The 17,678-nt window shown below is 35.9% G+C and overlaps 2 protein-coding genes across 5 annotated transcripts; one reads left to right on the plus strand and one right to left on the minus strand.

Annotated features, from left to right (window-relative positions):
- The first annotated feature begins 3,074 nt into the window (after positions 1-3,074).
- On the plus strand, positions 3,075-10,278 carry NAT1 (N-acetyltransferase 1). Of its 2 annotated transcripts, XM_011299900.1 has the most exons (4): positions 3,075-3,171; positions 3,447-3,663; positions 3,738-6,047; positions 6,132-10,278. In XM_011299900.1, exons 3-4 carry the CDS (start codon positions 3,777-3,779, stop codon positions 6,198-6,200), a joined length of 2,340 nt encoding a protein of 779 aa, XP_011298202.1. In that variant the 5' UTR covers positions 3,075-3,171; positions 3,447-3,663; positions 3,738-3,776; the 3' UTR covers positions 6,201-10,278. The 2 variants fall into 2 exon arrangements, with proteins under 2 accessions (XP_011298202.1, XP_011298201.1); XM_011299899.1 differs by lacking the exon at positions 3,075-3,171 and having other exon boundaries at positions 3,436-3,663.
- Positions 10,279-10,700: 422 nt separating this feature from the next.
- Positions 10,701-16,158, minus strand: LOC105263602 (Vacuolar H[+] ATPase 16kD subunit 1). 3 transcript variants are annotated; one of them, XM_011299904.1, is made up of 4 exons: positions 16,032-16,158; positions 15,747-15,861; positions 13,371-13,560; positions 10,701-13,148 (listed from the first exon to the last, which is right to left on the minus strand). In XM_011299904.1, exons 2-4 carry the CDS (start codon positions 15,826-15,828, stop codon positions 12,944-12,946), a joined length of 477 nt encoding a protein of 158 aa, XP_011298206.1. In that variant the 5' UTR covers positions 15,829-15,861; positions 16,032-16,158; the 3' UTR covers positions 10,701-12,943. The 3 variants fall into 3 exon arrangements, with proteins under 3 accessions (XP_011298206.1, XP_011298204.1, XP_011298203.1); XM_011299902.1 differs by having other exon boundaries at positions 15,945-16,158; XM_011299901.1 differs by having other exon boundaries at positions 15,747-16,157.
- Between the last annotated feature and the right edge of the window lie 1,520 nt (positions 16,159-17,678).

Here is a 17,678-nt window from a genome sequence, read left to right on the forward strand (position 1 = left end):
ATTGAAAAAATTTTGGGAATTTATTTTACCTGCTCGGTTGCTTGGGATACCCCATTGTCCTCTCCCCCTCTGAAAAGGAGACAACACAGCGGAGTTGTGTCTCAGCACTTCTATATATATATATATTCACTGGAACATTGATCGATTAAATTCCTAGGAATTCATCATGACGCTAAACCACATTCTACTAATTCAGAAAATACATTATTTTTCCCCCGCTCTTGATAAATTTCCTGTATTCTCGATCCCCTTGTTTTCCAAGTACCACACACACTTCTCCATGTAGCAAGATGCGGCGTCTTCGCAGCATCTTGTATCGGGAAATCGGGAGACTTTTTAATTTTCACCTCTTTTAGTTTATTCAGTAATCCATAATGTGACAAAAAAATGAATTATAATGAAAATAAATAATTGTTGGAATAATCAAGCATGACTTAATAATTTCATTGCCTGCAGACGGCAGTGTTTTCAGCTATTGATTCTTTTTTTTTCCATCCCTTCCCCTTGAATTACTATATTTGAATTATTAAATTATCATTTCAAATTAACCAACTCATTCTTCATAATTTTTTGGAGCACAGTGGTGCAAGTGCAATAACCAATTGTTGTTATTATACATCATTGTATTGCTTGAGTATAATCATTCTGAATGAGAATAAGATCTTTGTAAGGTAGATGTGGTACCAGTGATAAATCCCTCCAATAATTTCATAGGGAAAGTGGATTTAAAAATACAACGAGTATCTCCCATGTCCACTTTACACCCCTCTAGCGTCTATTCAGTAATGCACCTCGTTTATTTCCACGTGCGGTCTATATTAAATAAACCTTCAATATGCCTAATAGATTTTTTTTTATCCATTATTTATTGGAGTGATTCATTGAGATTCAATTTTTGAGTAACATTTTTTTCATACATAATGTGATTTTTCATTTTTCCCACGTGTAAGTGACGTGAAAAAAGTGATGCAGACGTCATTGATAATAATACACTCATTGCAAAATATTATTGCAGGTAGAGGACATACCAATGATTCAATCGTAATTTCCCTCTCGATCGGAGAATTTATGATTTCATCGTGACAAATACCTAATTTACATCTCTACTCTCTGAGGCTCTCTGAGTTGTGTTCTGTTGTTCTCTACTGGAGCACGAGGCCAACTTTGAAGCTACGACCTAGATTATTCATGTCTTTCGCTTGTTTTATCTCATTTTCATTGCATTCATTCACCCCGAAAAGGACATATGAATTGTTCAATTACATTGACAAAACAAATTTATTCTTTAATTCTCTAGTATAATGTTTAATTAACACGTTGACGTTGGCACCACTGACATCCAAAGAGCATACGGCAGCCTCCCGTCACCATCAGTCAGTGACTTAGCACACAAAAGAGAAGAATACGTGATATACGAATATAGGCGCAGTGCTCTTTACGTCACGGTGCTCTATCTCCTTTGTTCATCGACTCACCTTTCATATCTCTGCATTGACATGAATTTATTTCAAGGATCGTTAGTGCATGTGCGTGACTCTCAACACGTTTCAAGGCTCTACAGATGGCATAAAAATTCACTAAATGTTGAACAATTATTTTCTTCTCTTGTATGAATTCGCCAAGTAGATTGATTATTTGATTTCGTGGAAATTCTAGGGATAGAGTTTTCAAGACATATCGAAGTACAGACACTTCTCTTCCACTTGATTTCCATCTCCCTCACTCCACCAACAGGCGGGCCCTCAAGGTCGCACGCGCATTCGTGCTGAAGAAACTGAACTTGGACTCAAACCAGCTGCTTCCCAGTATGTTGTTTGTCCTTTTGTTGTGCCCGCCAATAACATGAACAAAATATCATATAATATAATTGGATATTGGAGTATTGCAAATAGCTACGCCATTTAATTTTCGAGGTGTGTGTGTACTTGAAGAATTTTCAAATTTTTTCAAAGCAATAGACATTTTGTGATGGCGGTGAGGAGGAAACATAGATAAGACTTTCATTTAACGAAAAATTTCATGGAATTATTTTTCACTAGGAAAATTAATTGATTTTCACAGTAGAGAAATATTATTGCGGCGAGAAATAGGTAGGTGGTGGTTACGACGAATGAGGGAGTGGCCGCATCGGGTAGAAAGAGAGTCGAACGACCTCCAACAAACGAGCAAAGTCGAGCGACCTCCGTACAGCCAAAGCCAAAGTACCCAGGCGAAGGCAGGACGTCGACGTTGTCGTATGATGGCTTGCGCGGGGTGAGACTACTACGCGCATTCTCATACTCGGTTCATTGACCGTCTGACCATGAGCCGCGCCCCACATACATTTCAACACATATATCCCTTTTTTTCATTTCATTTTTCCCTTACCTACTCTCATTCATATCCTTATTTCCCTATACATCAAATATTCCATTTCATATAAGTAAATCGTTGGGATGCTATGGTTAGGAGAGCATTGCGTGTTTCGTTCGTTAGTGTATCACAAAAGAGGAAATGACTTTTCATTTTATTATATATTTATTCACAATGTCAAGTTGAATTTAACAGAAGAAAATGGCAGTGCATTCTCCTCGGCAATATTTATGCTATTTCTCTGGCTATCCATCAGTAAAAAATAAAAACATTTTTATCAACTCTAATGAAATTTTCCCTTCCACTGTTGGAGTATGATTCATGTATTCGAGATTACTCGCTACATGCACAGAAATACTCACCAATTCCAATGATGAGAGCGGTGTGAAGAAAATATGGAGGGAATGCATATATTTTTATAATGAGGAGAGTGATTTAATTTAAAAAAAAATAGAAAAAGAGAAAAAAATGCTTTAAATTCATCTCGTGGTCAATGATCAATAAATAACAATTTATTTTCTAAGTAAAAAGAGTGTGAATCAATCGAGGGTTCAATGCAAGATCCATGGAGCAATAAATGATTCCGAACCACTGCCGATTTTCAGTGACAGATGTGGCTTGGCGCAGCTCGTGTCAAAGGAAATACTCAATAATATTGGAAAGACACAATAATTTCAATAAAACTATTGTTAATATTTGTGTTTCAGCTTCCTAAAGGAAGTTCTCTGTGCTGAAATTTATCACTCAGGGGGCCAACACACGCGCAACAACGGACAACCCCACAGGACCGGGGGGTGCTTCTCGTGTCTCGGGAGGAAGGTCAGGGTCCTCATAGTCACCTTGGCTTAAACAAACTGAAAAAAACAATCAAAAAAAAAAATCAAAACTCATAAATAAACAAAATAGACAAAAAAAAAATCACACGTACATTTAACAAAGTTGAGAGAAAGTCAAGCATTTGTGACACACAGAGTTTAAAGGGCTTTCGAGTTGCCTTTTAACAAAAAACCTTGTAAAAAAGAAAAACAATCTAACTTTCACGAGTCACGAGTGTATTTTCCATCAACGCGACTAAAAAGTTCGATGCCTTCCAGGGACGATAATCGCTCCCTATCCACTGAGCGACGCTGGATCCCTCCTTCAACTGTTAGACGCGATGCTTTCACCCCAGAAAACAGAAATGATTTCATCTTCCGTAAGGTGCGGGGTATTCTTAACAAGCTCACACCGGAAAAGTTCGCAAAGCTGAGCAACGATTTGCTCAAAGTTGAGCTGAATTCCGATGTGATTCTCAAAGGTGTTATTTTACTGGTGAGTAACAGCACCATTATCAGCACGACAGTATTATAATGTTGACAATAAATAATTGACTTGATTGATTGTAGATCTTTGAAAAAGCACTCGATGAACCCAAGTACAGTTCTATGTACGCACAGCTGTGCAAACGGCTGGCCGACGAAGCACCAAACTTTGAACCCCAAAAGCCAACAATCGAAGGTCAGAAAGCTCAAAGTACATTCAGACTATTACTCCTCAACAAGTGTAGGGCAGAATTTGAAAATCGTTCAAAAGCGAATGATGCATTCGAAGGACAAGATGATCTTGGACCGGAGGAGGAGGAACGCCGTCAACTGGCAAAACGTAAAATGCTTGGAAACATTAAATTCATCGGAGAGCTTGGTAAACTTGAAATCGTATCGGATTCGATACTCCACAGTTGCATCCAGCAGTTGTTACACAACAAAAGACGAGCCAAGGGACCCAGGGGGGACATGGCCGAGGACATCGAATGCCTCTGTCAAATTATGCGAACATGCGGCCGTATCCTTGACTCGGATAAGGGCCGCTATCTCATGGACCAATACTTTGAACGTATGAACTCCCTGGCAGAGAGTTGTGATTTACCATTACGCATACGTTTTATGTTGCGTGACGTTATTGAATTACGACGCGACGGGTGGGTACCACGTAAAGCAACCAGCACCGAGGGCCCAATGCCAATTAATCAAATCCGCAATGACAACGATGATACCTCAAGAACCACTGGCTCTTATCACAACAGACAACGTGAGGATCGTCTTGGTGGTAATGATTTTCTACGTAAAATTGGCAGACCTGGTATTGATATGGATATTGTTGGAAGTATGCCACTATCATCACCATCATTTGGTGGCATATCACCATTCAGTCCAAATGGCTTTCCAACTCCACCATCATCCGCTGGTTATGGCCGACACAATCAGCGTAATCAAACACCGGGTGGTTATTTTCAAAACCAAAATAGACATCAGAATAATTATTCTGCTAAACACAATCAACAACAACACAATTCACCTCAGAATTACAATAACAATGGTAACAAGGATCAAGGATTGCGCTTTAACAAATCAAAAATGCTCATTGGACATCCTGAGGAGGTATCACTACGCCCGTCAACCACTTCTATGATGTTCAATAAACAGGCTAGCATTAAACCACCGAGTTTACCTCTTACTTCAGATATATTCCAAGGTCGCACACTTGAATCTCCCTTGATGCGTGCACCTGCTATTAAGGCAACTCCACCTTTACCGCACAAAGAAACATCACCAGCTATTGTTATTAAACAGGGCCCGCTAGATAAACGTGATAAAGCACGCGATCGCAAAGATAAAGGCCCCACTAAAGACGAGATTGTTAAAAAAATTAATACTATGATGGACGATATGTCTGCAGAGACTAATCTCAAAGACGCAATTACCACTCTCAAGGATCTCAAGGTCCCAGAGAGATTTTTACGTCATGCTGTCTACACTATTTACTCCAATACACTTGAGAGGGGTGATTCTGAGAGGGAATTCGCCGTTAAATTTATCGCTGAGATGAGAAAAGAGAGTATCCTTACTTTACAACAAATGAACGAGGGATGGAAGGAGCTCGTCGCAAGTATAGCTGATAAAGAGAGCACTGTACCCTGTGTTGCCTCTCATGTTGCATCAATCACCGCTAAGGCCATTGTCAATAATCTAATGCAACTTCAGGATCTTGCCTCAGTCACCGAGAATGGACAACACCATCCTCTCTTTCTCCTTACTCTCCAGCAATTGCATAAAAGCCAGGGTAAGGCTGTTCTTACACAGATATTTAATGACAGTAAGGTGAATTTGATGAGTCAATTGCCCGAGGCCGAGAAGACCAAGGAGAGACTTGGTGAGATACTCGAGGATCGTGAATTGACCTTCCTTTATCCATTATTGAGAATTCAGGGGGATATGTGGCGTCAGTTGGAGAGCGATCCCAGTCCACAAGTTTTCTACAAGTGGATCAAAGATAAGCTTGATCCAGCACATCATTCAGATCCTGGTTTTATCAATGCACTTATGACTGTTCTTCTTAAGTACATCACACAGGAAACTACACTTGCATCTGGCATCGATACATCGAGCGTACCCGACAAGTCCCTCCAAGAGAAAGAACGCGGACTTTTGCAAAAGTACACACGTGTACTTGAGTCATTTCTCACTACCATCGATGCTCAAGTAACTGCCGTTCACTCGCTACAGGTCTTCTGTCTGTCGCACGATTTCCCAAAGGGAATGCTACTGCGATGGTTTGTCGCACTCTATGAATTATCAATTATTGAAGAGGAAGCCTTCATCAAGTGGAAGGAAGATGTCACCGATGCTTATCCTGGCAAGGGGAAAGCCTTATTCCAAGTTAGTCAGCAATTGCTTCCACTAATTAGCTTCCACTACTTAACATAACATAATCATCATTCACTAATTTATTTTTCGTTTCAGGTCAACTATTGGCTAACTTGGCTCCAGGAGGCACCTTCTGAGGAAGAGGAGGACGAGGGAGACAATTAAATCAATTTCTTAGGTACATTACCCACAAGACAGGGGCTGGCAATCCCCAACCCAAACGACAACCTATTATTTTACATAGGGTTTTAATATCCGTGCTAACGCTCATTCGTGGGTTTCACTTTTACTTATTTACCTTGTCTCTTGTCCAAACTGAAAACAAAACCGAAAAGCTAATAGAGAAGCGAGAAAAAAAAAACAAAAAATGAAAAAAAGAAAAACAAAAAAAAAATAAAAAAAAAAAAACGCAAAACAAATTAAAATAATCAAGAGCCAACATGTTGTGAGTCCAGGGGTATGGGAGGGGGTCATGTACGCTTGTTGATTATGGGTAATGGGGGCTCGGAGTTGAAACGCATCCGGAATTCCATAAATGGTCCTACAAAAAAAGAGACAAATTATTCATAAAATGAGAAATAAGATGGCTGGGAAAAAAGTATGCAACGACTCTGGAATGTTTGTGTGTGAGTGTTGAAGCGTGTTAAGTGAACAGACCCCGAAAACAGGAAGTTTTAAATGTTTTAGATAATTGAATATTAATATTGATTTATATGAAGAACAAGGGAAAATAAGAAAATTAATTGCTAACTCCTAAAATTTGATATATAGTAGGCCATTTAATTTTTGGTATTTGTAGGTAATGATCATTGGTACAGCAAGATGCGGACATTAACTGAACTATCAATTAATTGGGAAAAGAAAAACATGAAATTGGCAAATTTATGAGAAGCATAAAATCTATCAATGATCAATTTTGTATTGTCCAAGTTGTTGTCTGGTATTGTGCTTGTGTGAAATTTAAACACTTTTTTTTTTTCAACCTTTTTCCCTTCTTTTGTAAAACTTTTTCGTCCATTATTGGACATTTGTGGAAAAGTGGTAGCCAAGTCATTTATTATACATCTCTGTGTACCAGCTTTTACATTTATTATGAAAAATGAGTAACACATACTAATTTCAAAGATAAATATGAAATACAGACATTTAAAATTAATGAGTAAATTTAATTAACTAAAATTGATGGAATGTTGGAGAAATATAATAAATGTGGAAGTGAATGGCAATAGTTGATGTTCATAAAGTCAAATTCCACCTGCCCAATGTAATCGATTTTCACCCGAATCTTTATTTAAAAACTTTTTATTCCCTTCATCAATTTTTTTTGCATCGAATAACACTAACTGATTTAATTCACTGCAACCCAAACTAACAAAGACATTAGTTAAATGTAGGGACATCAACCTGCAGGAAATACGAAAAGTTAGAGAAACTAAAAATAAAATACTGAACCTTTACCCCTGGTATAATTTATTATATTGCAGATAAAATAATAATAATAATAATATCTGGTCATGTTTTTGAGCGCATTACATGGTATTGCATGTCCCTCACTCTTCCTCAGTTGTCATTAGTCTCTAATCTTCCTACTTCATGAAGACAAAAAATAATAAATCTATTAAGTAATAAAGAAGAAATTGAAAGTTAATGTGAAAGCTTTGAGTGAACCTTCAGGCCGGCTAATCAGTGCTCTCGAATTTATTTAGTGCAATAATTGAGGGTCTCAATCCAATTATTCCAATCCTCCCTCCCTTATATTATCTTATCACCTTTCTCATGGATTTTTTCTTTTAATTGAGCCCTTTCTAAGGTGTTGGCTCACACGAAACGACGAGCTACCAATTGCTAAGGAAATATTCATTCGTATTGATTTGTCGATAGTTTATCATGATCATAATATAATAATTATTAACGAGGTTGATGTATATAGTTATTAAATTACGGAATTTATCAAAACATTTGTTAGCCTGAGGAGTTACATCAAGGAAATGTTTATGAGAAAAGTATTTAAAAGTGGGAAGGAACCCGTTGTATCCAATGATCAATACTAAGATGTACGTAGTTCTGTATTTGTCCTTAAATTTCCAATTATTCATCAAATTTAGACTAGAATGACGAATGTTGATTTGTCTACTTTACTCAGTCGAAACTATACGTGCCCACCCGTCTCTCTCTCTCTCTCTCTCTCCCCTCTCTCTTTCTCTCCTTTGCAAATATGAACTAGTGGACAAATACTCAATACATAAAGTCTTCATTTTATAGTAAAAATTAATAAAAAGTATAAAGAAAGTTTAGAGTAATTCTTATCAGCGAAGTCACTAGTGACTATGTTAACATGATCTAAAGGGAAAAGGACAAAAAAAATAAATAAAAACAAGAAAAGGAAAAAAAAACAAATAAAACGTATATAAGTAACGAGAAAACGTAATAACTCCCTTCATCGCACGCGATTTATAATAACGAATTTATAGCGACAATTGTAATGTAATATTCGCTGGCATAACATTTGGTATAACAATGTGTTTCCGTCTATTGCCTTTGTAATACCAACCAACTATGATAATTAAAAAATGAGTTGGTCTGTCGGAATGGTTGTTTCCCTTGCAAAATTGTTATCCGAGCACTCTTTGAAAGAATATGAATGATGACGATCTAATGATCAGTGTACCTCAACATAATAATTGTCGAGTGATGAATAATTTTTTTTTTTTTAAGTTAATTTCTATATCCTTTCCAATCTAACGAATTGAAAAAATTATTTGCCGATAAACTATAAAAAATAAATAATTCATGTATAAATAACGTCAGTATTATTTCAGAAAAATGCAACACCGGATTGAATATGGGAAAAAAATTTTATGCGGTCGAACGTCGAATTGAAAGAAATGACCAAAAAAAAATTACGAATTCATATACATATTCATATAAAACATTAGCATGTGGAATGAAGAGCGCTATTTCGAAGTGTAAATGAAAATATGAATAATCCCTCGAAGGATATTTTATTGAATGACTTGCTCGTCACCGACAGTTTCATTGTTCAATTCAACATTTAAATTATTTTTACGCAAGTAGATCATATTCATAGAATAATCTTCAAGTTTGAACAAATTGTAGCAAGTTGTGATGACTGCGATGATAAAAAAGAGATAATTTACTCGAATTAAATTGTTAATGAATCTCTCATTTTACGCTTCAAATTCGGAAGATAAAGAAAAAGTAACTACAGGTGAAGGACGATAAGCAAAAAGAGGGAATATTAAATGCAATTAAATAAAAGAAAAACGAATGAAATGAAAAGACTATGAGAACAAGACCCGAGTTATTTCAATTGCTCTCAGTCTTGTATATGTGTATGCATATTTCATACATCTTCAGACGTGTATATGTATATAAAAATAATACCATCATTGAAATTTCTCACAGGGATGAGATAAAAAAGTAAAAGGTGAATAGAATAGTAAAAATCATCTCTAAAAGTTGTTGAATTTATACAACATGGCAGTATATTAAAATAATGTCCAGAAATCTTTGTTATGGGCCGTCGTAACATACGCCTGCTGTAATCTCTCCCAAATTTATCTGATACGAGAAGAAAATAACGAAATATACTACATTCAAATGGTGGGATTATTCCAGTTGACGAATTATGTTGTAATCCTGATTAAAAATAACTTTGAAACATTCAATGATAAATAGTTAGTTCTCACAAATTTTTCAGCATTTTTAATGTGCGAATCTCACTGCCAGTCATTGATCATTTTTAGAATTGAAAAAAAATTAAGGAGATTTTTCAGAGTTGAGGTTGAGAATATCCCTATATGGGATGCATGTATTTGATATCACTTTTACTTAATTCATTAGCGCCAGTGCATTTCGTGTCTCGATAAAAACAAAAATCTATATCTTTTATGAGAGACAGAATGAACATAACTATATCAGTTGCGTCAACAATTAATAACAAGTGTCGTCAATTAATTGATTAATTTGTAAACATGTGAACAATAATTGAGTTTAGATTTATTTGAAGACAAACCTTATCAACACCTTCTCACTCCTACAATTAATCATCTTTTCTAGCTGGTAAAACGAATGAAAATTTAAGTATAAGGATATGAAGAATGGCAATTGTCCAAATTAAATTTTTATTAAACACGGTTTTTTTTTTCTGTAACATCGAGGACGAATTATATAACATAAATAATTATTGATCAGTATCACTTTCAGCGCTCAACAATGAATCTACAAGTAACACTGGAAGATATTACGGTTTTTCTTCTTTTTTTTCTTTGCTGTTTCTTTTTGAAAAAGGGGATGGTGACGGTATTTCTCTCCTCCCTCTATACCAGTGCTTCCTTATTTTATCATCTAAATTGTTATTTATTTGTCTCCTCTCATCATCACGCTCTATCGCTCACTCTCATCACTCTCTCACGCAAAATTTCAGATAATTGTTCCATAAGCAATGATTTTTTTTTTCTCTCAATTTCAATTGATATCTTTCACACAGTTTCAATACAGTAATATTTCATTTTAATCTACCCTAAGGACGTGCAATTATATAGCTTCAAGCATCAAAGGTGGTATGTACATTACACGCGCACTATTTCAAACGATTACATATTTTCAGTATCCACCCAGCATTATTCCTTATTTATTTATTCATTTTTTTTTGTCATTTTCATTGAGAGTTAAATGGATAAAGGGAGGAGCGAGGGAATTGTCCAGATAGTCACATGATCCGCTTTGTTGACTCGAATCAATCCGGCTCCCCTGATTTCCCCACATTAAAAGCACTCAATTGGTCAAATTTAGGGAGTTGTTCTCAATTTTCAATAAAACATTGTGAAATCGCATTTGTCAGGGAGGAAAGAAAAAATGAAAAAAAGGGGTAAAGAAAAAACAAGCATTTCCGTTCCTCATGAACTGAATATTAATACATTGCCGCGAGAATGATCGAAAGAGCGTCCATTTCATATTATAATTATTTCATTCCAGTCTGTACGAATATAGTAGCATTTTCAAGCGAGAACTTTGCCAACACCGTGATATGCATTCATCGAGATATGAATAAATCTCGTCTTTCCATTATCAAACAGAAGTAATCAGTAATTATATTCAATCGAAATAGTGTACTCCCAGATTGAAAAGTAAAGAGAAACAATTTTCCTCGCCCGGAAATGCCTCTATACGTTGAGCTTCGATGTTTGGTTAGCTGGTAATATAAGGAGATACTGCCACAGTCAATAAACACAGCGAGCGGGTTAACAGAGTAAATTACGTATTGATTGACATTATCTTCAAAGTGCATTCAATGAAAAAGATTGCTTTTTCAGAGATTTTAGAGCCGGACAGAGCCAATTGCCAGCTCCCAGACAATCAGTCCTGTGGACTCAGGATAATCATTACCTTGGATATTATGCAGAAGGAATCATCTCTGCCCGCTCGTGTGTACTCAACCAACTCCTTATGGAATGTACAAATTGTTACATTTTGTTCGTTTTTTTTTTTCATCTTTCATTATTTTCCCATTTAAATATTCGCCTCACTTTTATTAGACCATTCACGGTCTACATCTACAATGTCATTTTTAATAAGCCATTTGTTGATTTTTTGGTGCATCATCACGAGTTTTTAATTATTATCTTTACATTCCTGGATATTTGTGGATGGTGAGCAGAACTGGTGCTGGCCATTGCAACAATTCTTAATTTTATGAAGATATAGTTGGCATGAATGTCATGGACAATCGTCTGAAGACGAGTGGCTTGTTGATATTCATAGAAGTATATCATCGTAGTATTTCATGTTCAAGCAGCCCTCGATGAAATTGACTTAGTACTATCTCCATTCACTGATTTTCGTATTAGATATACACGCAAAGTTCCCGGCACTCACAAATCCACTCCTTACGTGGCATGCTCATTAACGCATATATGATTAATAATGAACAACTACTTGAAAAACTGAAAGCATTTTTTATCTCTTTTTTTTTGTAATGTACAAATCTTATTATGCTGATGAAGAATTTTGTCTTGATTTCAAAGTGTTATATCACTCTTTTTATTATATTGTTATTGTGAATTTTTTAAAAGAAATTTTCATCGCTCACATTGATCCACAGAACACCATACGCCGCTTATTATTATTTTCCACTTTGTTTTGTTTGTTTTTTTTTCCATAGTATAATAATTGTGCTAAGTATGTCTCATTAATCGATAGAACTGCATTGTCAATACTATATTCAACATTTTTTCTTTCCTTTTATAATCTTTATACACTGAGTAGAGCCGATTAATTTATTAATTGATAATTCAATGTCAAGCTATACTACAAAATGATTACTATACAATGAAAGAGAAAGGTTTACATTCGGCGTGGAGAATCAAAAATTGTGGTTTTTATGGTTAATGTGTTTTCATTCTCGCAGTGTACATACCTATTGCCTGTCGTTCGTGTGTGGTTTGCATACTGTTGTGAATTATTTTCAATTTCACACTATTTTTAAACATTCATAACGCAATTGCCGCTGCCTGCTATACACACTTTACGATTATTTCAAATTGCCATTGTATGCCACTTTTTTTTTTTATTGAATCTAGTATTTTTTTCAAATTCTTGTTTTTGATATATAATGATGATGAGATTACAAGGATCTGTAATGCTTGATGGTGGGTACAATATGCAGAAATGTGACTTTTCTCTTAAATAAAACGTCGAAATACGTTGCAATATTTATTTTGTTTCTTTAGGGAGTGTTTTTTTTTCCTCATCAATTTTATTCTTCATACGCAGGCAATAGTGTCTTATCATTCCCGCTTCAACTGTTTTAATTAATTCATTTAATTGCGTCTCAATTATTTCTGTTTTTTTTTGTATATTACTTTTTGGAACGACCAATGAATGATTTATTTGGCGTAAAGGAAGATGGCAACGATGAGACCGTAGAGACCCAGTACCTCAGCAAAAATGAGAATGAGGATCATACCGACGAATAAACGAGGTTGCTGAGCTGTACCTCTTACACCAGCGTCACCAACGATGCCAATCGCAAAGCCAGCTGCCAGACCAGAGAATCCCACCGCTAGACCTGCACCCAGGTGAACGAAGCCCCTAGAATGTCCAAGAATAATTAGGCAACAGAATACTATGAGATAGATTGAAAGATTTTATTCGTGAATGTACGTTATCTGCTATATAATGGGAGATATTTATGGAAAATTTTCAGAAAAAGAAACTCATTGAAATAATTGGTTAATTTAAGAAAGCATGAATATTTGACAATTATTTGTTTTAGTTCTCATTATAAATTAGACAGCCAAAACAACATCTTACTTGTAAAGGGGATATTCTTCAGGTATCTTTATTGAGCCAGCAATTAGTACTGCTACGACCAAACCATAAATGGCAATGATACCCGCCATAACAACAGGAATAATGGATTTCATGATGAGTTCAGGCCTCATTACAGACATAGCTGCAATACCAGTGCCCGACTTTGCTGTACCATATGCCGCTCCCAGAGCTGAAAAAATTGCAACCAAAAAAATTAATGCCAATGAAAATCTATCCTCTAATGTAACCTAAAGCTCATTCACGATTTTCTTACAATTAATTTTATAAATGAAAATGAAATTGTACACTATGAATTTTTTAATTGTTATAAATGGTGAATGAATAATTATTGGCTGTGCTAGTCGAAAATTTATACGTTGGATGAGTTTGAGGTCAATGAAGTGCTACATACTTTAATTATTGGTCATGAAAAAATGAAAAATGAAAATATTAAAATTTTTCCAGTAATTAGGGCAAAGATATAAAGTCTTTCAAGAAAAAAAATGGAAACATCTCAGAAAAATATTTGTGTCTAGCTCTGCCTTATTCATTAAATTTATAGATGTCCTTATTAAAAATGATGATTTTATTCTCTTATTGATATTTTAAAATTACACTCTAACACTCCCCACCCCCATACAATCTTCACGTGGGTGATTATTGATCAGCTGGTTTAGCCGGCAGTTTGGGTGAGTTGTTCAAAGACTTGAGGAAAACCTTTTGAACGAAAATATTCATATTTAAGCAATAACAGTTGTTGAAGAATTTGGTGGTAATTGTCTGGGAGAAAATAAAAGATAGGTAAAAGCATGCATGCCATGGATGGGTACCGGAGGACCCAGCCCACGAGTCACATGAGTAAGTTCACGTTGGCAATCACATGACAGTCATGTAAGTCAGCTGCGAAGCGGGGGGGCGTGGCACGCTGTGAATCCTCCATGTGCACGACGACAATCAATCCAATAATTATGATGAAAAGGTGAAAAATAAATTTTCATCTGAATGCTCAGAAATGACCAAGATCTGTATGAATATGAATTGGTGAGGGTTTTGGCCAGCTATCAACGTGATGCCTATGTTCGTTCACTACATGTGGCTGCGAACGCGCAGAATAAAGGCAGGCGCGTTATGATTTTCCAACGAAAGAGTTTACTGGCTGGCTGGCTAGCTAGCTGGCTGGCTGGCTAGCTACCTTACTAGCTAACTAACTAGCTGACTGGCCCATTTGGCCGTCGTTCAACATTCTCCTTCGCGTCTTCAAGTGAAAAAACATTTTATTTTTTCACTATTTCAATTACTACAAACAAACAATCCTTGCTTTTATTATTATTAACATTAATTTTTCATGGATCGATCCTGGAGGGCTAACGACTCGCGTCAGAGGCTTTTTAAGTTAGGTGGAAGCAACGAATCCAGGGAAAGGGATTCGTATTGATCTCCTCACGATAGGAATAACCAAGGGAAGCCGCTGCGCCCCAGCCATCCAGTATTTGGAATTTCATCATCAATCAAAACAAATTGCAGCTTTCGAATCTTCGAATTTTCCACAAAATATACATGTTTTCATCAACAATTCGATATTGCTCATGAATCACACTGACTGATGATAAGATTATGAAATAATAAAAATAAAAACCAACCAAGCACTTATTTGCCTTCTATTGTTTCAATTTTTTCATTAATACGAATATGAAATACTAAGTATTTTATTCCACATAAGAAATTATCCAATGACCATTGAAAGAGAGACAACAGTATAGCTATGCTGGAGTGAGAGTGGTTCATTACTGTCCCTTTTTGAAATTTTCCCACTCAGTTATATTTACAAATATAATTCAAGGGATAAAAGCAATTGAGCGAGAAGCAGTGATTCCAAATTGAATCGAAGCAAAAAAAATGCTTAAATAAGAAAAATTATTGAATAATCACGAGATGGCGCACCTGGGAGACATTATCACTACCCAGAGCTACAAATTTCCACTGATTGACCAGAGAATCATCGATCCGTGAAGCTGTTCTTATCTAAGAATTATTTCGACAAAGCATGACACTTGAAGAATTAACGGTAATTTGAGGAAAGAAAATGGTGCACTAATCAAGAATGGGAATATTCTGCTTTCCAGTCAGATAAAAAAGAACGCCCCGTCCCCCCGCCCTTCCTGGCCCACCGACCCATCGCCAATCGTACTCAGCAGCCTCCTTCAAGGAAAGAAATTGAAAATGAAAAAAAAAAAAAAAATGATACATGATAAAGCCTGCAATTGAATCGAATTGCAATGGAGAAATGTATTGTGAGCATTGGTGTGCAATCAATATAGCATTCGAGAATTAATAAGAACTGAAATGAAATATTAAGCATGTACAATAGATACTTACCGGAGAAAATAATGGCAGATGCGGCGCCCATAACTCCGAAGAATGGCCCGTAGACGGGATGCTCTTCGTCTATTCCTGGCATTTTTGTTATTTCTCAGAGTTTGGAACTGTGGAGCTACACGGAATGAAATTCCAACTGAAGATTATTTAATTTCAAGTGTTTTTCTCGATTTATTGACGAATAGAGCGAGTATTTACAGGTTTTTGGGGAAATAAATTGGAGGTAATAATACGAAATGTCTGTAACTGCTCTACGGAATGAATAATCAATCGTGGCGCACTCACTTCACTAAACTAGTGGCACAGGCAGAGGCACTGTCAAATGAGGCTCTTAGTGGGTACTGGTACTGGCACTGGCACTGGTATGGTGTCGGTGGCGGTGACGGTGGGTCATGTGATGAGTGACGAGCTCACGAGAAAGGTGGAACTCACACCGTCCACTAGCCCCGTGACCCTCCTATAATTCTCTCATTGGCTTTTATCATTCGGGATACAGGAGAATGACCAATCAGTAGAGTCGTTTCATTGCATGTGACCTGACGTCAGAGGTACTTGTAGCTTAGCCCGCCGGAAGACGGCCACCATGGTACCACCTTATCGCCCTCATTTCCGCTTCTCTCCACCGCGTGACCAATTATTTTATTCTTTACTTCACCTATTCGGACCATTCAAATTTCATTTATTATTATTTTATCCGTCTATTTTATTATGAATTATGCTGGATTAGAATTTTTTTTTATCATAGTTGAATTTTTATTTTGCTTTTAATCTCTAAATATCATGGCCCCAATTCGAAGATAGAAAACCGATCCACCAGCGAATCAACGAGCGCAGCCTTGGCCTCGTGACAATTTCTATATCATCATCTTCAATATAATTTATTAAATTTATTTACTCTGTACTATTATTGATTTGTTTGGTATTTTATGAATTATATGATCAACTCAGTGGAATATTAATAATTGGTAATATTGATATTGACAATATTTTTATGCCATTAAGCCAACAAGGTATGAATGGGGCGTTTCCGAGGCGTATAACAATAACTCGTGACTCGATTGCTTTTTGTCGCTTCTTAATTCAGCACATTTTACATAATAATTAATTGAAAACAACTTTCAATGCATTCCATTATTGATTTATTTACTTTTCTGAAATCACATTTACGTAGAAATTTAATTATTAATTACACGTGGATTGTACATGGATTAATAATGGAGGATAGTATGATTTTCATGAGCCTTGGAATCAGTTTGTTTCACTTGGATTCAATGATTATTGCATCGGATATTATGCAATGAATTTTCACCTGAACGATGAATTTGTGCACATCCATGGAATCAAAAAGAATTAAATAATTTAATGGAGATAATGTAATGTGGATGTGGATTGAATATTGCCGCCAAAAGCTAGAGCGAACGCAACCGGAAGTCAGCACTGCTAGTTCTTTCAAATGTTAATCACACTAGCGCCACTTCGGCCGCTTCTCTCCAGGGACGTTAATGTCTTTTTATTAACACTTTTCCTACTTCATTTTCTTTATTTCCGTCCTTTTTTCTGAAGAATTAATTATTCGTCACCGTTGTCATGGTGATGAATGTTATGATTAATGACAAATAATGCATGTCATTTCAAATGGAATTTCAAATGGAAAAATAATTCAATATGTTGAATATATACTACTAATGAAAATATGTTTTCAGAATGAGCGTGTTGTCTTAATGGTAACGTGCTTGCCTACCACGCCGATGGCCCGGGTTCGATCCCGCCGTCATTCATTTTTTTTTTCTAAATAATTATTAAATAATTATTCCATTTTTATTTTTTTTAAATGGCTAATCAATCGAAAGATCGTTTAAAAACTGAATTTTTGAAAATCGAAAAGATATTCAGTGAAATTGACAAATTAACAATTTTTTAAAACGATACTTT

This window comes from Fopius arisanus, unplaced genomic scaffold (assembly GCF_000806365.1).
Source record: "Fopius arisanus strain USDA-PBARC FA_bdor unplaced genomic scaffold, ASM80636v1 scaffold00015, whole genome shotgun sequence".
NCBI classification, from domain to species: domain Eukaryota; kingdom Metazoa; phylum Arthropoda; class Insecta; order Hymenoptera; family Braconidae; genus Fopius; species Fopius arisanus.